This window comes from Protomyces lactucae-debilis, assembly GCF_002105105.1.
Source record: "Protomyces lactucae-debilis strain 12-1054 chromosome Unknown BCR37scaffold_8, whole genome shotgun sequence".
NCBI classification, from domain to species: Eukaryota; Fungi; Ascomycota; class Taphrinomycetes; order Taphrinales; family Protomycetaceae; genus Protomyces; species Protomyces lactucae-debilis.
Genome location: NW_024468000.1, coordinates 351,245 through 372,431, shown reverse-complemented (window position 1 = coordinate 372,431; position 21,187 = coordinate 351,245). Strand labels below are relative to the sequence as shown.

The 21,187-nt window shown below is 52.7% G+C and overlaps 9 protein-coding genes across 9 annotated transcripts; 3 read left to right on the top strand and 6 right to left on the bottom strand.

The window, feature by feature from the left end:
* Positions 1–34: 34 nt before the first annotated feature.
* On the bottom strand, positions 35–829 carry BCR37DRAFT_346632 (NADPH-dependent FMN reductase; the record flags this gene model as incomplete). The annotated part of the gene is made up of 1 exon (XM_040867707.1): positions 35–829. One exon carries the CDS (start codon positions 827–829, stop codon positions 35–37), a length of 795 nt encoding a protein of 264 aa, XP_040725776.1.
* A 210-nt stretch (positions 830–1,039) lies between these two features.
* Positions 1,040–3,577, bottom strand: BCR37DRAFT_298333 (Alg9-like mannosyltransferase family-domain-containing protein). Its single transcript, XM_040866897.1, has one exon. It carries the CDS (start codon positions 3,333–3,335, stop codon positions 1,125–1,127), a length of 2,211 nt encoding a protein of 736 aa, XP_040725775.1. The 5' UTR covers positions 3,336–3,577; the 3' UTR covers positions 1,040–1,124.
* A 242-nt stretch (positions 3,578–3,819) lies between these two features.
* Positions 3,820–5,295, bottom strand: BCR37DRAFT_392537 (uncharacterized protein; the record flags this gene model as incomplete). The annotated part of the gene is made up of 1 exon (XM_040871171.1): positions 3,820–5,295. The coding sequence occupies one exon, from the start codon at positions 5,293–5,295 to the stop codon at positions 3,820–3,822; it is 1,476 nt and encodes a 491-aa protein (XP_040725774.1).
* Positions 5,296–5,410: 115 nt separating this feature from the next.
* Positions 5,411–7,137, top strand: BCR37DRAFT_298331 (uncharacterized protein). Its single transcript, XM_040866896.1, has one exon. It carries the CDS (start codon positions 5,526–5,528, stop codon positions 7,119–7,121), a length of 1,596 nt encoding a protein of 531 aa, XP_040725773.1. The 5' UTR covers positions 5,411–5,525; the 3' UTR covers positions 7,122–7,137.
* Positions 7,138–8,247, bottom strand: BCR37DRAFT_298330 (NUDIX hydrolase domain-like protein). The gene has a single exon (XM_040866895.1). The coding sequence runs from the start codon at positions 7,949–7,951 to the stop codon at positions 7,154–7,156; it is 798 nt and encodes a 265-aa protein (XP_040725772.1). The 5' UTR covers positions 7,952–8,247; the 3' UTR covers positions 7,138–7,153.
* On the bottom strand, positions 8,192–9,787 carry BCR37DRAFT_392534 (mitochondrial small ribosomal subunit Rsm22-domain-containing protein; the record flags this gene model as incomplete). Its single annotated transcript, XM_040871170.1, has 1 exon — positions 8,192–9,787. One exon carries the CDS (start codon positions 9,785–9,787, stop codon positions 8,192–8,194), a length of 1,596 nt encoding a protein of 531 aa, XP_040725771.1.
* A 5,687-nt stretch (positions 9,788–15,474) lies between these two features.
* On the bottom strand, positions 15,475–16,074 carry BCR37DRAFT_379185 (uncharacterized protein). Its single transcript, XM_040869204.1, has one exon. The coding sequence runs from the start codon at positions 16,022–16,024 to the stop codon at positions 15,479–15,481; it is 546 nt and encodes a 181-aa protein (XP_040725770.1). The 5' UTR covers positions 16,025–16,074; the 3' UTR covers positions 15,475–15,478.
* Positions 16,075–16,597: 523 nt separating this feature from the next.
* BCR37DRAFT_392531 (ribonuclease H2, subunit B) lies at positions 16,598–17,422 on the top strand (the record flags this gene model as incomplete). The annotated part of the gene is made up of 1 exon (XM_040871169.1): positions 16,598–17,422. The coding sequence occupies one exon, from the start codon at positions 16,598–16,600 to the stop codon at positions 17,420–17,422; it is 825 nt and encodes a 274-aa protein (XP_040725769.1).
* Positions 17,423–17,525: 103 nt separating this feature from the next.
* On the top strand, positions 17,526–18,844 carry BCR37DRAFT_298217 (uncharacterized protein). The gene is made up of 2 exons (XM_040866893.1): positions 17,526–17,578; positions 17,624–18,844. The coding sequence occupies exons 1-2, from the start codon at positions 17,557–17,559 to the stop codon at positions 18,574–18,576; spliced, it is 975 nt and encodes a 324-aa protein (XP_040725768.1). The 5' UTR covers positions 17,526–17,556; the 3' UTR covers positions 18,577–18,844.
* Positions 18,845–21,187: the final 2,343 nt, after the last annotated feature.

Here is a 21,187-nt window from a genome sequence, read left to right as displayed (position 1 = left end):
TTTGTACAATAGTCCTACTATTGCTTGCGATGTATCAAGATGCACTTGTCGGCTTTGCTTCCATGAGCTCTGGCTCATTTGCTTCCTTTGTGCTTGGCTGCTGTTTTTGTGCTTCCTTCTCAGCTTGACTTAACAGCCTTCCTTGCTTGGCCTTTTCCACACGTTCCGAGTATCGACTGTCGAGCGACTCTCTATGAGGTCGCAGCATGTGCAACACTTTGTAAAGCTCCTCCGCGACATCCACGACACGTTCCCGAAACCCTGTATCCTTCAATCGCCCGTCTCCATCAAATTGAGTCCATGCTTTTGGAATGGATGATTGGTTGGGTATGGTGAAGCAGCGCATCCAACGACCAAGAATGCGCAATTGATTGACACTATTGAAGGACTGTGAGCCACCATTGACTTGAGCCAGGGCCAATGCACGCCCCTGTGTAGGACGAACACTACCGAGCGACAAGGGAATCCAATCAATTTGATTCTTAAAAACGGCGGTCATGGAGCCATGCTGTTCAGGAGAAACCCAGACCATACCTTCACTCCAGATAGCAGCATTGCGTAACTCTTGGACTTTGGGATGGTCTGTGTCATCGTCATTCTTGATCGGAAGACCCATTGGATCAAAGATACGCACATCACTACCCAAACCTGATAGGAGCCTTGCAAATTCGTAGGCTAGCTTTTTGGAGTAGGATTCTTTGCGTAATGAACCATACAGGATGAGAATGCGTGGCTGTTCTTCTTGAGTGTGCAGATGACGGGCATCAATTAGCTCAACAGCTTGTCTAGTCCAATCATCGGCTGATAAAATAGGCTTATACGAAGCCATACGCTTTAAAACGCTGCTTCTTAAGTTTATGAGAGAAGACGGTGTAACGAGCGGATGGAGTAGTCGAGCGGACTTCAGCTTGCAGATGTTCAGAGCTCTGATGCTTTGCATAAACTGTCGATGAGCAAGCGAATCAATGCTGCTGTGCCTAGATGGACACCGTGGACTTGTATGCGGTCGACAGATGGATGGCGACCTTCGAAGCTGTTCACGACCTCGGGACTTCGGCAGGAAATCATCAGATGGCGTACCTCGAGAGGAATATCGAATAGAAAGCTTAAGGAGCATTGCTACATCACATCATACGCCAATCAGCATCCGGCACTCGTCTTCTCACAGCACCTGCAGCATCTGCTCCTCCCTCCCTTACAGACTTGACGGGATGCCTGCGTTTCAATAGCACTAGACTTTGCGCCTGCGCTGCATCACGCACAAACTGCTCCGTCAGCCAAACGGGCTCAAGCCAAGTCTGACCTGTCGTCACTGGATTGGACGGTTCTCCCTCTACAACGCGCTTGTAGAGCCATGTTGTCCATGCAATATCAGGCATGGCTGTTTCCTTGGGTCCAGGCGTGACACTGACTTCAGGAACTGGGCTCGCTGGCACGGGATCCGCAGTGGACACATCCGGCGTGATTCGTTCTGCTGGCATCACTGGCGTAGAAGCTTGCTTTGGCTGCTTCGCTTCAGGCTTGACAGGTCTTTTCTCTTGCTTCTCTGAGCGACTCGGTGCCGGTTCCTTGCGACCACTTGTCCAAGTTTGCAGAGATTGCCTGTATCGTTGCCACGTTGGAAGTACCGTCAAGTCGAGATTATCCAGATCCACATGCGGATACCGCCCCACTTCAACAAAAGTACTCGTCAAGAACTTTGCAGTGGCGCGTCTCGCTTCCGTCATGTTGCCAATGCAATCATCGAAAAAGGCAAGCGGAACGACCAAGAAACTAGCACCTTCGAGAGAATCTCTATTCAATGCTGCACCAGGATTTGTGCAATGCTCAGAACAGCCTTGTAAGTGTTTGACGGTGACGCCAGGGGGTAACAGGTACGCGGGAGCAGGGTAAGTCTTATAGTACGCGACTTGAATTTCGTTTGCCGGAACGAGTGTTTTGGATTTATTGACCACCGGCGTACTCTCTGTCACTTTGGGTGGATTCGAAGCATTGATACTTCTCGTGACCGTCCTTTGTACCGCTGTATGACCTGGTTCATAAAGTGTTGACCCTGCCGACTGTTGCATGCGTGCGATATCAAGAGACGCACTGATGACGCCGCGCTGATGAAGCAAGCCGAAGAGCCCACCAGCAAGCGCATTAAACACAATCCAGGAAGCAATGAAGCGACGGCTGATGCGGCGAGTTGGGGCCACAATTTGTGTGTCGGTCACGAGTATGTCCTTCTCCAGCGCCGTCTCGACCTCTGTCACCACAATCTCCTCGGCAACAACTTCGTTTTGAGGGTCTAGGTCCAGTGCAGTGAGAAGCAGCGCCGTGACCGGCAGTAAGAATCGAGCTTCTTGGTGCGGCACGAGGGAGAGACTCACGAATCCCGCAACGGCCGAGACGAGCAACGTGGCACTTCGAGTGGGTAATCGACCAGGTAGCAAAGTAAGGGCTGGACCAAGGAGAATGACGAGGTTGAGGAGATGCGTCCATCGTGGATGCAGACCATGCTTGGCGAGATTGGCGCTATCTGCATTGTAAAGCAGATTATTCACTGGTGTCAAGACCAGTTTCGATAAAATCGCTTGACATGCTGCCGCTCCTGGCCAACTCGTCAGAACTGCTGGTATTGGCAGTGGTGTCGTGTTTTGATAGTACGCCGAGTCTGCAAGGACAAAGACGGTAGCGGTAGCAATTGCAGCCGTCAAGCTAATGATGCTGGAAGCGAGTGCTGCGCGCTGCCCGAGAGACAGCAAGTAGATGGGTGCCAAAAACGATACAAACGACACGCGTGTGAATGCACCAAGGGCCAGAATGACGCCTCTGAGTAGCTGAGCCATGTAGCCGTGCTGATAGAGATGCAAGTACAGCGCCAATAAGACCAACCATGTCTCCCAACTGTTTGAGAAAGTATGCGTATGGTAGGTCCACGCTGTGTAGCTACTAGCAAACAAAATGACATTGGCTAGCGTTTTGTGCTGTCGTGTACGTCGTGCGTTGCTCAGCAGGTAAATGAGCGCGTCAATACCGAGCGATAGGCCGAATTGCTGCAGCCTGAGAGTAGCGAAGATCTGCTGCGGCGATGCAGCGGGCTTGAAAGCACGGAGGAGATAGAGCGCCGGAGAGAGGAAGATGTACAGCGGCGCAATGGAACGAACTGGCCGTTGCGAAGTGAATTCCCATGATAGCGTGGATGACTTTCCTGCATGAAACAGATCAGCAGTAACGGCGTCGGCACCTTGGAATAGCTCGTCTGGGTGTATGTAGGAAGGCTGAAGGGCAAGATAGAGTCGTAGAAGAATCAAACTAGCGTAGAGTGCCCAAGAAAATCGCGGCGTCGTCATCCCGCTTCCTCGAGACTCGCCAAGTAGTTTTATAATGAGACTTGTTCTCCGAGATGAGGCCCAAGTCCAGCGGCAAGTCAAAGACTACTGCCGTAATTCCTGCACTTAATGTCCTTGGTCGCGTCGAGTCGAGTCGTGGATGACGTGCGGGGCAGGATCAGATGGAGGAGGAGAGCTGCAAAGTGCCTGGATACAGCTGGGGAGGTGTGTCTCTTGTGTCTCTAGTGTGTAGATGAGTATAGGATGTGCTGAGACGGTCAATCCTGCTTCTCATCTAGGTGATGATACTCGATCAGCACAGACTTCCTCACCAGACACAAATGCAGTAGTTGGGCTATGAAACGAGCGACTCGCCGGGTATAAAAGAAGAAAGGATGAGCTGGTACTGTATAGAACACGAAGATGAAGAACCCTCAACACACGAAGAAACCATGATCGCTGAATGGAAAGAATGTAGAAACGACAGAGCAGAAGAAGCAAACGCTCAACAGACAATAGGTTCGCCAGTAGTGAAAGTCTCTGGAGAGACAGCCTCCTCACGTTGCATAGGCACAGACGCTGCTTGCTTTGCCTGTCCTGGGATAGGCGGCAGTTGCGTGGTGGGTGGAGGTGCTGCCATCCTGTCTCGTATGGGAGGCGGTGGTGGCCGCGTGTGCGTCTCTTGAGCTTGACGATATCCACCACAGCAAGTACATCCTGAGTGAGTCGGACCGATTCCCTTGTCGATGCCCTTCTTGATGATACTGACCTGCGGTGGTTCGAGCGTTGGGGGGAGCCCTGGCTTTGCAATGGGCGCCGTTGTTGCAGCACCATGGCCATCTGTAGCAGTGGCAGCAGGCGTTGCTGAGGATGAAGGAGTCGTTGCAGCAGCCTTCTTCTTCTTCTTCTTGCCCTTTGACCGTGCCTTCTCTAACAAGCGTGCTCTCTCCTGCGCTGCTCTTCGTGCACTCCGCATGCGCTCGTTGTACCCATCAATCAGTGCCAAGGGTGCATACCCAAAGATACTCTCAAACTCACAAAACTGACAGATCCAAAGGGGTGGTGTCTCGCCTGGTTTGAGCTTTGCCTTGAGTTCTCTGCGTTGCCGGCGAACGAGACGGACACGGTCTTCGCTCTTCTCTGAGGGTGTCTTGTTGGGTCTGAGGGGCATGACGACGGGTGAGCTGTCTGCGAGACTTGGCGTTGTCTGTGTAGCGACGCTGATGGGCTGCTGTGCCTGGGCGGGTATGTGCTCTGGTGCTGCTGTGGGCAGGTTGCGGGCGATGGGCGAGTCGCAGCTGAAGTCGAAGGGCTTTGAAGGAAGGGAAATGTCTGGTGCGGTCGTCGTCGTCGTCTTGTCCAGAGACCTTGATCCTCCTGGCCCAAGACCTTCCCCAGCAGCAGCAGCAGTAGAGACATCCCAAGTCCGCCGCCGTCTCGAGAGCATCTGTTGCTGTTGCTGCTGATGCTGCTTCACACTCAGACTTGCTCGCTGTCTCGCCATATGCAATCCTTGTCCCAGTGTCGATGCGAAAGGAACCGCCGTTGCTGTACTCCCCGCATGGCTGCTGCTGTGTCCCATGACTGCAGAGGTCGGTATCTTGCGCTTCTTCTTGTTCTTCACATTGTCGAGCCAGTCCCGGCATCCGCTGCACTCGTCCTCGTCCTCTTCCTCGTCTTGCTCCTGCTCCTCGTCGCCGCCTGCCCGTGCAGCTCCTCCCTCGTCGTCCTCCGAGTCACCCTCGCTGGCCGCGTCATGGCGTCCTCCATGCTGCTGATGTATGAGTCCCATTCCTTGATGCAATGCCCGGGAGAAGAGCGGCGGCCGCCCAGTGGCTGCAGTCACTGCTAGTGCTTCCTCCTCGCCTTGGCCCTGTCGATGCTGGCTCGTGCCATGCTCTGCTAGTGATGCTGAAGAGAGACTGGCGACTCTGCGCTTCGGCAGCGGCAGGATGCGTCTCCCTGTACTTGTGCTGTCCATGCGACTTGGCTCTCTACTGATGCTGCCTCTCTCTGCCTCTGTCTCTCGTCTGTATCTCTGCTCTCTGCTCTCTGCTGTCTGCTGTCTATAGCTCGCTGGTCTGCAGGTCTCTTCCTTGCTTGAGTTGCTTCCTTCCCTCACGTGAGATCACTCGAGCACTCTCTACTCTCTCTCTACTCTCTCTCTACTCTCTCTCTACTCTACTCTCTCTACACAAGCAGCTAGTAGCAATGCCAGCCTCAGACAACGACGAAGACGGCGCAGACGACGAAGAAGTCACCCGCTGCATCTGTGGCAACATCGACCTCGTCACAGACGAATCCGACTACGAAGACACGGGCCTCTTTGTCCAATGCGACGACTGCCTCGTCTGGCAACACGGCTACTGCGTCGGCTTGCTCAACGATACTCAGATGCCAGAAACGTATCACTGTGAACTATGCAGACCTGACTTGCATCGCATCATTCAGCGTCCTCGACGGCGCAAACGAAGCACCTACCTCGGTCTCGATGGTAAAGACGACACAAAACCGAGTCCTGCAGCTCCATCAGTGAGGCCCATGACAGCAGACACATCACCGCCAGGTACAGCGACAGGTGGCTTACCGACAGAGAGACTGTCAAGCAGCTATGGCTCCAGTTCCCTCTCAACCCTCACAAAGCGCGAACGAGAGCCATCCCCACCATCGGTACCGCGACATAGAACTACGACTGCTGAAGCGGCGGATGAGGAGAGCGCTAGTGTCAGGCGGCGCAGGAATACCATGAATTCGCGGGATGCTGCCTATGATAGGCAACTGGAAGCAGCCCTTCTCCTATCAGCGCAACAATCAGGCGCAGGATCAGGTGCAGCAGCGCCTTCAATCAGTGGTCGATCAGGTCGGAGTACAAAACGGCGCGCATCGCCGTCTGGTCTGAGTAAACGCACACGCACACCCTCGCCGTCACCATCACGAGACTCAGATGGTGGGAGTAAGCCGAAACGTCGCAAGAAGGGTGGCGCTGGCGAAGCAACATCCACAATAACCTCTGCACAACTCAAACGTGAAGAAACGCAAGAATCGAGTGTTTCCACTGGCAGACGTGGTGGTCGGAAACCAGGTCCTGCTGCATTGCGCAAGGCTTCTTCAAGAGCAAAAGATCTCATGCAGGATGTAGAAGAAGAATCTAGGGACGACGTTGGGTCTATTGCTTCTGATGTTCCACAAGCTCGGCATCGCGGATCCATTGTCGCAACACAGGGAAGTCAACCAGGTTCAAGACAAGGCTCTCGGGAAGGAACGCCCTCTAATCAGACTGGTGCAGATATGGCCGCACCTGCATCCAGAAAACGTGATCGTCGAGGCGGTGGCGGTGGTGGTAAAAAGGCAAGTGAACGTGCAGCGGCTGCAGCAGCAGCGGCATCCATGATGGCTGGTAGTAGTACGCGTTCCTCGAGTAGTGGTCAACATGCCGCAACAGCGAGTAGTATGGTGGGTATTGGTGGGAATTTGATTGGAACAAGCGGACGCTTGGTACCCCTTGGCGAGATGCGGAAACGAGTGTCTGCCATTTTGGAGTACATTGGACGGTGTCAAGTGGAAATGGCTGCTGAGAAGGATGAATGGGTACGTTGGCGACATGTCAGAGAAGATGACACCAATGCAGCAGAGACGGGCGATATAGCTCAGTCAGTTGCCAAGGCAGAGAGAGGGAAGCAAGCGACAAATGGCAAGCTTGATATGGATGAAGTATGGAGTTATGGCGAAGGCAATGGCGGCAGTGTCGAGCTCATGGAGAAGCTCACCAACACACTACTGCAGTGGGAGAGTCAATACGGCTCATAGGCCAATGGAGAAGACAGTCACCTGGACTGCTTCTAGACGCCCATCCTGTGGATCGTCTCTTCATCCTTGCACACCGACAAGTCCGCGAGCGAGTCCCACCACTTGAACAAGAACGACTCGCAGATAAGCTTGAACCAAGGGGTGTATGTCAGACCCTCGGGATTACTGCTGAACATTTCCCGCAAGTCAGCCTGCGAGACCCAGCGCACATCGCGTACTTCATTCATATTCGGCTCCAGTGCCGGCCCTTTTGGCGCAGGATGCTGTAGAAACAAGATGTAATCAATCTCATGCTCACCCCATTGTCCATCAGACGGCGCAAGATAGTGGATGCGCGTCAAAAAGTGCATGTTGTCAGTCGGCGCGTCGTGTGCTTGGATGCCGAGTTCTTGTTGTACTTTGCGTTGAGCTGCACGCTTCACACCTTCAATACTCGCTGATAGACTATCTGCTTCTCCACTGGCACTTCCTTGCTCGCCTGCAATGTGAAGGGGATGCGAGCAGCATGTATTGGTCCACATATCTGGAAAGGTGATCTTTTCAGAGGCGCGTTGTTGCAGCAAGAGCTTACCCTCGCCGCTGAACAAGAAGAGTGAAAAGGCACGATGAAGGAGACCCTTGTTGATATTGGTCATGAGATGACAATCCTTCTTTGAGCAAGGGCCCTGGTTGCGATCGTCGCGGTCGAGAAGAATGCAAACCTCTTCCATCAAGCGCACTTGCTCGGCATCATACTGCTCGGCAGAGAGATGGATTGTCTCTGGCGCACCATTCAGGGTGGCTGTCGTTGAGCTACTCGCACGAACTGTCTCTGTCGCAGAGCTCGCCATCCTCTTGCAAGACACCGAGAGCGTGACAGTTCAAGTTCGTTTAAGGCCGCACACTGCACACAACAACACAACGACTGCACGTGGTGACCTGAAGCCGGCGCTGCTTTCATAGTCACGCCACTCATAGATGGTGCCGTAGGAAGGGACGGCTTGACTTAGCACCTTGACGCTGACCCAGGTGCCACTCATGCTCTGGACTGGAGCTCTTCGTAGCATTCATATATTCTACGAGTTTGCTTGTTACTCGACATCCTGAACAAGATGCTGTCGCCGACTGTACTTTTTCCGCTTCCCTTGACGATCCACAACAGGTCGTTCCACCACCGTCTTGCCGCGAAAGGGAAGCAAGTCACCCCAATGGCTTCGCCTCGCAAATCGATACTGCTCCGTTCCCTGGGACTTTGGAATCGTCATGCGCTCTAATTTGCTTTCTGCGCTCATAGCGTCTTCTGAAGACAAACCAGACGAGCATACATCCAGCAGAATGTGTTTATGCTTCTTGAGCGGCGGTAAGATGATGCGTGGCCAATGATAGGACGAAGACACAATGCTTTCATGACGCAGCTCCTCCTCTACCGGGCTCACCAAGTCGTCATTCAGACTTCGTGACTTGACGATTGGCTGTTCAGGACGTGTCAGCCCCTTGCGAAGCATGACATAGGAGTAAGTACAATCCTCAGTATTGGTCTTTGCATGCTTCGTACGCTGCAAATACTCAGGTCTCTGTAGGCGCTGCGAAAAGTGACACCATTGCTGGCGTTTTGGTTGATGGCCAAACATCCAGAGTGGGCAGACACCATCGTGTGGGCATGGTGCAATGACATGACATGCTTCGTCGGTGGTATTGTTAAGGCTCGATTCGTCTGCCTCAATACCAGCAGCACGTAGATCGTCTGCAGCTTCAGCCGTACTCGCAGCAATTTTGTTGCTTTTGCGCAGGAGAATCTCTCTTGCACGAGCTACAGCCTCAAAGCCAAGGGGTGTGCCTCGTTCTAATAGCAAGAGAACGCCACCATGTGCAACTCTTGCCCATAGTTCCTTGACAATTGCGTCGCGCTGGCTATTTGGGCCCTTGGCATCGAGCAATGTATGTGGTGCTAGAACAAGATCATACTGCTTTTGCCGCGTACCTGGCATCTTCCAGAATAGCTCGACTTTGGCATCCGTTTGGCCCTTCCATATGGTATCGGCGCGATCGCGCATGCCTTGATTTGCTACCACAACATGAAGTCTTGTGTCTCTGGGAACTGACTCATCAGTCACCAAGGGGTTCTCAGCCGTATAGACTTGATGGAAAGCCAGGGCGCCAATACCGGGACCTACACCTGCGTCGAGCACACGCCCAGGATACCATGCTTCACCAAGTCGTTTCCGTAGCTCTTTCAGCACAGTATAGCTCGTTGCATAGATCTGTGGCATGAAGCCAGCCAAGAATGCATCTGCTTCAAGGCTTGTAAAGTCCTTGCCACTCGGCATGGGGATGAATGACCGTTTCATCGTCGAACCTCCGCCAAAATCAGAGACAACTGACCCTGGCTGACTTGCCTTTGTTGTTGTGGCAAGATAGAAACGCATCGCTGTTTGTCTGATGGCGGGACCATGTACTTCACCAAGAATCTTGCCGACGCGGTCAGTAATGCTGGACGGCATGACGACTTGTCCTATTCTGTTGGCGGCAAACAATGCAGCATCATCGCTTCCAGAAGTCTCAGGCTCAGCTTCTTCCTTTTCTCTTACTCCGGCAGCGTGATCTAGTGCACTTTGCCATTCATCCTCGCTTGCTATGGAGTCTGTGGCGTTCACGGACAATAAAGATGGATTGAAGATTTGATCCATTGCTGCTCGAGGAGCTTGAGCTGTAGCATGATTTCTGTACAGGAGCCTAAGATACTGACAGCGAGCCCGTCTTACAGATGAAAGCATATACAGCAAAGGTAGAGCAAGCTTCAATAGTTGGCGCTGCAGCTGCAAATTTGAGGCGACGTCTCGTTCAGATGGGTTCTCGCTACAACTACGAATGCTTCTAATCATCAACCTCCCCACGGTACAACAGCTTCTTCACCACTACCTTGGGTGCCGGCCCAATGACAGGCGTCAATGGTACTGTTCCCTCAGCATTGCCAAAGTCATCCAGGCTGAGTTGTGCAATGCAACTATTCACATCCCCAGCCAGCAATGCTGCGCGCGACGGTGAGGTCTTAGGCAATGTCAGCAGATCCACCTCGAGCGTTTCTGACCATTTGATGGCCTTTCGTGTAGGCGTGACGTGTGTTGGCTGATATGATTCATCATCACCCGCTCCAAATGTGTAGCCCTTCTCCTTCGTCCAATTGCGTCGCTTGACTCGCAAAGCCTGCGCAAGCTTGGCTTGCTGCTTCGGTGGGGGACTCGCTGGGCGTAGCATATCCTTGTGCACCACAACACGCTCAAAATCGCATCGATACAGCCGGTTTTGAGAGGTGAAATTGCGTGTCGCCTTGGTGACTTCGGCAGGCGTCAAGTGAAGCAACTTCTTTGGTGTTGTTGGGGCTGACCTGGCACCAAGCATGACGGGCGGTGTCTTTGAGCGCATAGGACCAGCTAGAGCAGACGTACTCACAGCTCTGGCACGTTTCGCTCGAGGCGCAACCATATCTGCTTCAGGGGCGTCTTTGCGCTTGCGTTCCAATTCTAAAGGCTTCGTGGGACTGACAATTGCTGCTGAAGCTCTGATTGGAACAGGAATGCCTCGCTTTGGTTGCACAATGCGTGACTTGGAGCGATCAGCCACTGGCACTGCTGCTGCAGCGACAACAGGCAGTTGGTTCTTTGGTGCCGGTAACTGTGATCTCAGTGCACGACTTTTGACCTTTTGCGCTGACGGCGGTAGGACCACAACGGCAGCTGCCTTTTGCGCGCTCTTCTGGGGCGACAAAACTCCTGCAATCGTGCGACGAGGAGTACTCTGTTCTGGTTTCACTGGTGATGGTGGCCCTGGCGCAGGTTCTGTCGCCTTTTGCGACTTCTTCGTCTGCCAGCTCTTCAAAAAGTCATCAAACATGACGTTGAGGTCGCCACCCTTCTTCGACTTGGACTTCGCTGTCGAGTCCGTTTGAATGTCTTGGGCCTCAACTTGAGCATCTGCTTGTGCTTCCAAGGATGCAACGACATCGGAAGGCACATCCTCAACTGTGACATCACCAAGGTCTTCGGCAGTTACTTCGCCAGCATCAGGTATCTCATCAGACGTATGCTCTGCGCTGTGCGATTGCTCTTGCGCTTCAGAAAGGTACTTTCTCTCTCGCCAGCCACGAAAGACGGCTTGTATCTTGATGGCAGATGCTTCCTGAAGACTCTGCGTCTGTGTCCTTTGCACAATCGGAGAAAACGACTCGGCAGATGACAGATCTAGCGTTTCGTCCGAGGCCACCGCAGGCGGCTGGACCTTTGACAAGGGCGATTTTGCAGCCAAACTGCTTCGCCTTCGCGTGCGCTTCCTCTCGACACTACCAGGCATTTCCACAAGCAACGAAGCCGCCAAACCGACTTCACTTTCTGCTTCCGCCTCCATGGCCAATTGAACATCTGCAGCATCTTGCTGAGCCTGTCTATTGGCGAGCTCGATCTCGCGCTCGCGCACAGCTGTCTTTGTTGCTGTCATGTATGATTGACGTCTACTCTGACGACGCGCACTGCGCTTTTGCTTCTTGGCAGGCGGACTCGATGGAGCCTCATCAACATCATTCTCATCCAGTTGACGCTTCAGGGAATAGGGCGACTCTGATTGGGTTGACTGGGCCTCCGTGGTTACAAGACTTTTGGCCGGACTCCTTACACGACCCTTCGCAGGACTCTTCTGGGCCTTAACTGAACTCTTTGCCTTTGCAGGACTTTTCTGAGGCTTGATCGGATTCTCTGTGAGCTTGACCGGGGACTGTGCAGGACGAGCAGGAGACGTGATTGCAACATGTGAGTCCAAGCTCGGTACATCCATCGATAAGATCTCTCCAGGCTGATAGCCAAAGACGACATGTGGTAGTCTGACTGGCGAGAAATCAAGGTTGATCGAGGTATTTTTGGCAGAGATGAAGGACAATTCCATAGCAGAGCCAATGGAGAGCCGAGACGTGTCCAGAGCAGAGTCGGCCTCAGCCACTTGTTTGACTGGTGATGGTTCAAGTACTTTGGCTGGCGAAGCTGCTTTGCGCGGCGACGATTGGACCGCCTTGACAGGGAGAGGCTTCAGAGCCTTAGCTGGAGATGAAGCAGCCGCTTTCGCAGGTGACGATCGTACAGCAAGACTCTCGACTTGATCATCCATTGAAGTGATTGCGGCTTCAGGTTCTGCTGACCCTGACTTTGTGGTTAAGTCCTCAATCAATTCCTCAACTGCAGCTTCAAGGGGGTCGGAGCTGAGTTGTAGAACGACGGGCTCTTCTTCGACCTCTCCATGGGATTCAGCAGCCACTGACGGCTCTTGTGCTGCATCCGCGATTGGCAGGACACGGTCAATTCTGGTAGGAGTGTCCTCATCACCATGTTCATTCTGTTGACCAGCAGCTGTAGTCGGCAGACCAGATTCAGCAAGATGCGTCATAGAGTCCGCATCTGTCATTGCATCCCTGATAGGCGGAATGCTAACACGAACAAACGTCTGGGTCTCCGAAGACGCAACCTCAATGGCAGGCGACTGAGCTGCCTCTAGCACGGCAACTTCCTCGACGTGATCGATGAGCGCTGGCTCGGCCATTGGCTCGTGAGTTGCCTCAAGCAATGCATCATCGAGCGGCACAATCTCCTCGATCTCTTCGACTGCAAGTGGAGACTCAGGTTCCTCCACTTCTGCCTCGACCCCTGGCGACACTGGATCATCGACCAACTTGTCGAATACTTCAGCCGCAGCCAGAGGCTTCATGCCTGCCGCTTCAGCTGCGACAGGAAAAATCGCATCCTCCTTGGGACTGTCGCTCCTAGAGCTGACTTGATCATTCTCTGGATTCGCCTCCAATACGGCACATGGCTGTTTCTTAAGTACAAGTTCCATGGCAGGCAAAACAGCCTTGACAGTTGCTGCTCGGATCAATTCTTGTACAAGCGCATCGATCTCAGCATCTGCCTCATCAATCGCGTCAACACGAGCAACACCACCTCGTCCTGGAGATTTGGCAGGAGAACGTCGTGCCAGTATAGGCACGCCAAGTGTTTTGAGAGGAGAGAGACGCTGCTTTCTGGGCGATGTTCGAGTCTTTTGCGGCGAAGCAACAGCTAGCTTTGCGGGCGAAGCAGCCACAATCATAACCTCGTTGGGCGATGAATCTGTTGTTGTTGTTGTTGATGATGCTTGACTTTTCCGAGGCGACGTTCGTGCTTTGGCGGGCGATTTGGCGGTCTTCTCTGGAGAGACGATCGTCTTGCGAGGCGAAGGCTGACGTCTGACAGGCGATGCCACTTCAATCACTGGAGTTACCACGACAGCTTCTTGGATCGCGGAAGTCTCGACAGGATCATCCTCAAACGCCTGTGAAGAAATGGCAGTATCCAAAACAAGTTCAGTCGTTGCTCCAAGCGCTGCGGCTTCTTCAACAGGAGACTCAGTCACTACTGCCGGACTTGCACGAAGCGTTACTGGAGTAGCAGGTTTGACTGGCGATGCGTTCAATGCAGATGTTGCCGGAGAAGCGAGTCGCTCATCAGGTAGTGTGAATGCTTTATTGACTGATGAAGGAATCTTGCCCGTTTCTGGTGTGGGCTGCACTTGCACCACTGGAGAAGCCGCACAATGCAAGGCTGGCGTCGCGGCGACTGCTTCATCCGCTGAGGGTATAGCAGGTGTTTGAGGAGTCTGTTGTAAAGTAGGCAACATTCTTGCAGAGGACGGCGCCGGAGTAGCTTCAAGATCCTGGAACGGCGTCGCGTTCGTCCTCAATGGCAAGGGCAAGGCCCGACTAGGTGTCTCTGCCATCAGAGACTTGACTGGACTTGCACGCATCCTGACGGGCCTCGGCAATACTCTGTCGATCGCAGTATGCATAAATGCACCAGAATCAGGTGTCGGCATGGGTGAAGTAGCAGCCATTGATGAAGCCGGAGACGCAGACCATTGCATCGGTGACATTTGCATCTTTGAAGGGGAGAGACGCGATCTGACTGGATGACCGACATTCTTCAAGGGGCTAGCCAGATACTTTGCTGCAGACATACGGAGCTTGGCAGCGGAGTTGTTGGCCTTGGGCTGTAATGAGTGCAAGTCGAATGGCAAGGCTGGCATCTTGAAGGGCGATGCAGTGGATTCAGGAGCGAGTGCCATTTCGTCCAGGATAGCAAAGACTTCCTCGGCTGCGTGACCTGGCTCTGCTGGTGTGGCGAGTGTTGCATTGACAGAGGTGCTTTGTTGCGCTGCTGATGTTAAATTTTGACATTGCTTGATGGTGGACTTACATTGCACTTGAGTCTGCACAGGTGTATCTTGCGCGAAACTTGTCACGTTCTTGGCTGGCGTCAAGGCAGCACTAGGCAATGATCCGAGCTTCATACCCTGGATCAAGCCACGAGCCATCGAACTTGGCTGCGCTTTAAGCAGCTCTGGCGAAAGCAACCTTGCTGGTTGAGCAAACATGGACGTCTCGGCGTCAGTCTGGATTTCCTCTCCTTGTGAGACGGGTGGAGTGACAGATGCACTCTTGTCCTTTGGCGTGATTGCATGGACTGCCGATGGCTCCGGCTCAGTAAACACAGCCAAACGTGGTGACATGATGACATCGCGCCGCAGCGGACTAGATAGACGTTTTGGTGAAGGTAGCGCCAATGGCTTGGCAGGGCTATTGGAAGCTGCTTGAACAGGCGTTGAGGCATTTTCTTCCTGCTTTGCAGAGAGTGCCTGACGCCCACGAGCGTTCCGTTTGGCGGGCTTCTTCGCAACAGCAACAATGGGGCCTTCCTCTTTGAGGGCTGCTCGACGGCGAGTGACGCGTACTTTGGCGGGAGAAGACTTGCGACACTCGACTGCTTCAGCAGCTTGTTCAGCCTGCTCAGACTCATCTTCAGCAATTGTCTCGACGTCCACTTGTTTTCCTCTGCGCGTTCTCGTCTTCTTGACGGGCTCATCCATCATCTGTGGCTCATTGTGCGCCTCTGCCGTCTCGTGTTCCAATACAGTCTGCTCTTTTGCTAGACTCCTATGTCTCCCACTTCTCGTCTTTTTCGGCGAGACAGGCGCGTTGTCAAGGATCTTGCCTAGTTGTTCAGGGACCTGTTCGTTAAGTGCTTGTTGTTTTGCCCTTGCATTCTGGCGCGCACCTGCAGTTTTTGATTTTCTCGTGGTTGCGGGAGCAGGAGCAGCAGTAGCTACTTGAGCAGTCTGTCCCCTGCGTGTTGCCACCATCTCTGAGCAACGAGCAGTAGACGGCCTTGTATGTCTTTGTTGTTGATGTTTTGGGTCGCGATGTCGTTTTTGATGTTTTGATTTTTGGCGCAGAAGGCAACGGCGAGCACTACAGCAGTCCATAGTAGTCTAGTGCATGTACAGGCGATGGATCATGGATATCTAGCTTACAGATCAACCACAGTAGCATCATAAGCCACCTCATATCGCTCATTCAGCAGGGCCGCATTCACAGACAGTATTTCACCGCCATCGTCTAGACTTGTCCGCTGCAATCCCTGCTCTGCACCTTCATCTGTACATGTCAGCTTCTTCTCCCTCAGTAACAGCAAAAGACACTCACGGATATGCCCAAAGACATGCAGCATCGGCTTTACCTGCGATATCCTGTCGCGAAGGTGCGGACACCCTACATGTCCATCATGCACGAGACCCGGCACTAGATCCATCGTACCTTTTGGTGGAGAATGCGTAATGACAATATCGACATCCTCCCGTATCCGCCAAGGATCCTCATCTGGCGCATAGGAAAACGCCCAATCGCAGTAGAAGGGGGAGAGTGGACTGCCGTAGACATTCAACCGTCTACCACGAACGACCACTTCAATACTTTCGTTCTGGAGCATGATGATCCCTGCAAGGCGAGCCTCGTCACTTCGCCAACGCGCCTGGAGTCGTCTCTGTTCTCTTAGATTAATGGCATATTGACGCATAGCAGGACCCGTATGACTCTGTATAAAGTCACGATCGAGTCCCAAATCATGATTCCCAGCAACCACAAGTTTATGCGCAAAGGGTAATGCTTTGAGCTGGTCAAAACATGTATCTAGATCAGTGGGGGCGCCATAGAGGGAGAGATCGCCGGCATGGATGAGGATATCACCCGCCGGCAAGTTTGCATCCCATCCCTGACGACCATGTGTATCGCTCACGCATACGACACGGATGCGATTTGTGCTGGGTGCAGCGATATGCGTGATGACTGTGCCGTCGTGTTTGCGCTTCACTCGAGGTTTGAGGGGTCCTGGATCTGGGTCACTGTTCATGAACATGCGGATGGACGGGTCAAGTGACCTGGTTATTGGCGTCTTGTTGCTGGACATACTGCTCGGCGTGCTTTCGGCGGCTTCTTCCTTCTGTTGAGAGAGTACAGCAGCAGATCGATGGACCTCTAGCCAGCGCCCCTTGTCTTGTTGTTGTTGTCGCGTCTTTTCTTCGGCGCGAACAAGAGATCATCAACCATCAACCAGCACCCATCATCCATCAGCTGCTCAGCACATGCATCCATGTCCTCGGCCATCTTGATCTGCCCGGGCAACGCAAAGGACATCATCCAGCTCCCGCACCCAAAGACCCGCGAGCTTTGCCATTTCCTCAGGACACCGCAACCCTCAGCATGTCTCTACGAAGTCATCACCTTTGAACAGACGGCGGCCAAGCAGACCCTGTTCCTTCCAGACAGGATTCTCGCTCCAGCACCGATTCATGTAGCTTCTCCCATCGACATCGCCTTCTTCCTTATCAGTGCGCTTGAACAAGACGCAACCAAGCATAATGGACGTTTTGTGGATGCCGAAGACTTACTTGAGTCACTCCATACACGGATACGAGATTCGGCAGAGAATCACCTACAGCATCTATGTGATGCCACCACCACACCGGGGTTCTTCCGGCCATCAGCAAGAAAAGTCCAAGAATGGGTCGCACAACGCGTCGAAGCCGTTGCTGCGGCATTGCCAGGCAGTATGGTCGACTCTCTTGTCACATGGCCAGCGAGTCATGAAGAAGCTTCTCAACTTGCTACGGAAGCACGACAACGTGCTGCATGGGGGCTTGTTGCGAGTTACCTGCCAGACACAGTTGAACAACGCATTGCACCGAGTTTTGGGGTTCCTGCATTGGTTGCGTTTGAGGCATCTAGAAGAGCAACGGTCATCAATCCGAATGAGTTTATGAAGCGCTCTGTGGTTGGCGACGAGGCAGGGCTGATGGCAGGTGTGGCCAAGAAGCAGAAGAAGGGGTCCATGGGCGTGGAAGCACTCAAGAAGGTGAACACCAAGGGGATGAAGAGCATGACAAGCTTCTTTGCAAAGAAGACGCGTCCTCCGTAGCTGCAGCCTCCATGTAGAAGCTGGCCTGTGCTCTGGTCAAAGACTGTCTGGTCTGGTAACTTTGGTCTGGTCTTTGTGGATGCGACGACGCGACTTTCAACTTGCGACGTCACCAACAAGATCAAGTGCAAGACATGCTCACGGCCACGCCCTCAGGTATCTCTCAGTTGCATAGATGACAGCAAGACTGACCATACCCAGGCCTACGGAATACGCCATTCACAAAGCTCGTGCTAGGGGGCATCCTCGTCAATTCCACCGTCGCTTCCATATTAGACGTCAAACACCTCTTCCACATCCAACTCGTCCCTCATATCTTGGGCCAATCACAGTTCTGGCGAATCGCAGTCTGGCAAGGCTTGTATGCGAATGCCGGTGAAGTCCTGTTTGGTGCTATTGCACTCTACAACCTGCGTATTCTAGAACGGCTCATGGGAACGCGTCGCTTCGCGAGCTGCTTCACCCTCTGCTTCAGCTTGACATCCATTCTCGCACCCCTGGCACTGTTCCTTTGTCGAGCAACCTTCTCATCACGCTTCAACATCCTCTCATCAGGCATGACGGCGACACTATTCGCCTTGCTGTTTCAATACCATACCCTCGTTCCACCAAGCTATACGATACATCCTACCGGCGCTCGACAAAGTCAATGGCAACTCAGTGATAAAGTCTTTCTCTTCGCCATTGCCGCACAACTCGCAACAAGTCAATTCCCAGGCTCCCTCGTCGCTGCTACGACAGGCTGGCTTGTAGGTGCCTGTGTCCACTCTTCAGCGACACTAGCACGATTCAGATTACCATCCATCCTGACGCGATGGTTGGAACAGCCAGCTCGTACCACCACTGCACGACCCAACACCCAGACCATCCAAGAATTCCGACCGCGTGAACGGACGGGCGAGACGACACACACACAAGAAGCAGCTATGCGGCCAAGTCGTGTTGCGGGATCGATGGGTGAAGCACTTGGCGCATTTGCCGGTGCAGCAACGGGAACCAGTGGTGATGAAGGAAGGGAATTACGACCAGCGGCGCAGCATGATGTAGAGACATTGATGAGTATGATGGGGATTTCACGATTGGAAGCTGTGCAGGCTTTGGGACTTGCTGGGAATTCACTGGAGCGTGCTGTTGAGAATTTGCTTCAGGGGTGAGTCTTGTCAGGGCTTCCCCTTTGGCATTGGTTTTGTGGCCATTGCTAGGACTAGTGCGAGATCGAGCAAGTCGCTGCAATCAGTACAAATGCTTTGAGCCCGATCAGTCACGACACACTTTCACCAAAAGTCTGCAATGACATTGTCGCCAGTTCTATGAGTCGACGTTCACGATAGACTCGACAAGTCCACACTGACTCCACACTGAGTCGACAGTCTTCCATTTCACTCGCAATCGGATATCTACCAATGCATCAAATATCGGCAAGTGCCGCAGACCGTCGCTAAAAGTTGTCTTTTGTCTTTGTTCACGGCGGCTCTCTCGGGTGTCAACTGCCATTCATATGAGAGTTCCGAACTTCCGAGTCGTCTTCAGAGCTAGCTGATACTCGAGTCGCAGTCTCGCAGATAGTTCCAGGCTGATACTACCTGATAGGTCATCCAATGCTGATGCGAGTCACGCGAGACTCGAGCTCCCTGAATCCCTGACCTGGACACTGGAACAGGTCAAATATTAGGAAATTGTCTGATCCGGATGACTTTTGTAAGTTTTGTTCAGGAAATTCTTCCATACGGTCGCATTCCAATCACCTTGAACCAAACCGGCTGCACCAGCACTATTCCGGCCTCTTCCCGCTTTGTCGACGAATTTGTCGTACGCCATACGCTATATACAGCTTACTATGTGGTGTCATTGCCACTTGTATAAGATCGGTGTTTGACAGTCACTTTGCAAGAAGACCTCAAAATTGAAGCGTACAATGTTACTACAAACACTCGGACTAGCAAGTACCATGTGTGACGCACCCGGAAACTGTTTGCTCTATACAGTTTTGTTTCGCTAGGGTTGACGACAAAGCTGTCATACACATACTGAGAGATGAATCATGTGTGATAGGTTGCTTGTCAGTCGTTACACAGATGACAGCCAATATATTGGCCAAAGGTCTGGTACAGGGGAGCAGAACTGAGAATAGTGCCATTGTGTCAGCTAGCGTAAGGAGGCAGCTACAACAGTCTGATTGCCAACTTGTCAAGGCCTTGTGTAAGCATGACGGAAGTCAACATTAGGTTGTCCATTGAAGCACTTCAATGTTCGGCCGTCCGGGCATATTTCGGACCGGGTCTGCCAAACAGTGCAAAGTGCCACTGCAAACACCCAAAGCAACTGCGCGGGTGTACATGTGCATCACGCGAGGAAAGCGTCAATACAGCAAATCGTACTGTCAATTGATTGGAAACGAGTCGTTCCAATAGAACATGACCGCACTTGAGAATGAAGTTGCTCGACACAAGTAGATTCTTGTCGTAGGATGGTTCTAAACACCGAGCTCGAGCAATGATGACGCTTGCCTAGCCATGACTTGAACTGACGAGCCCTTGTTCATACGCCATCTACTGAGCTAGTCTTGGCAAAGACGAAGTAGTAGCTACAATGTAGATGAGAAGTCTCGAGAGCCGTCATATCCGCCAGAATCAGCAGTTCCGGCATCGAACACACGAACATGCAATGTCACACCGCACGCGACCTCACACTGTGACACTCCTCGAGCTCCTGAACTTACCTTGACGTCTGATGATGATCGAGCAGGACCCGCAAAGCTATGGTCGTATGAACATATGACATTCTGCATCAAAACAGATGATACACTCCGGACACTTTCATGGTGTTGAGAGTCTGGGAAAAGAAGTCTGGTAATCTGGACATGTTGGGCGTGGGATGATGACCGGCCGCGCCCGTATCTCTCAGTCTTTCTCACGCTTTGCTAAGTGTCGTTCAGACTCGTTCTAGACAAAACATCCTTCGTTGATTAGGCCCGGCCGCGGAATGCAGTAACGGCCGCGTCGATCAACGTTGTGCGAAGTTGAGAAAAGTTCAAGATGGCCATTGGCCAATCAAGATGACTTTGTACGAAGCGTGCTTGTTCCTTTTAACGGTTGTGCGGCGGGCGGGTTGATTTCTGATTCGACAGCTGTTGGACATTTCTCAATCTCAAGACCATTTTGCAACGGCCGCTTTCAATTTCGGGAGCCAAGTATCGGTGTCTGGCATGTCCGGACTGCTTCTGTCGAGGCTTGTTTCGACCACCTTGCTATTTGACTTGATATGATCCGCTTGCTCGGGCCCTTGGCTACTGCTCTATGTCACTATGTGTCACTTGAGCAGCAAGTCTTGACAAGGACAGCAAGCAGGCCGAAAGCAGTGAAGGCTCGAGCACTTTACATTGTGTTATCTCCGCGCAACCTTGGCGAGACAAGGCCTAAACGGGTGGGTGGTCCAGCGAAATGGGAATTAAAACGAGCGCTGCCCATGGTGGCTGGCATCGAGACTGTCTATTTGGGGCCATCTCTTTTCAACTTCCATCCTCGAGTTCCATAGATGGGCTTAGTGTAGCTTGCTGTCTAGCCTCAGTCTAGGTCGTCCTACTCGTGTGGGCTTGGCACCTGCGGGCAGTTGATGGAGGACAGGCCTCCGCAGTCACACCTGTCCGTCTCTTTGCTTTGTATCATTGTATCTCGTCAGCCGAAATTTCCGTAGCGAGCAAGTGAGCAGGGAGTCAAGTCAAGTCACAGCAAACAACAGAGTATCTCGTGCTCTAGCATAGCCCAT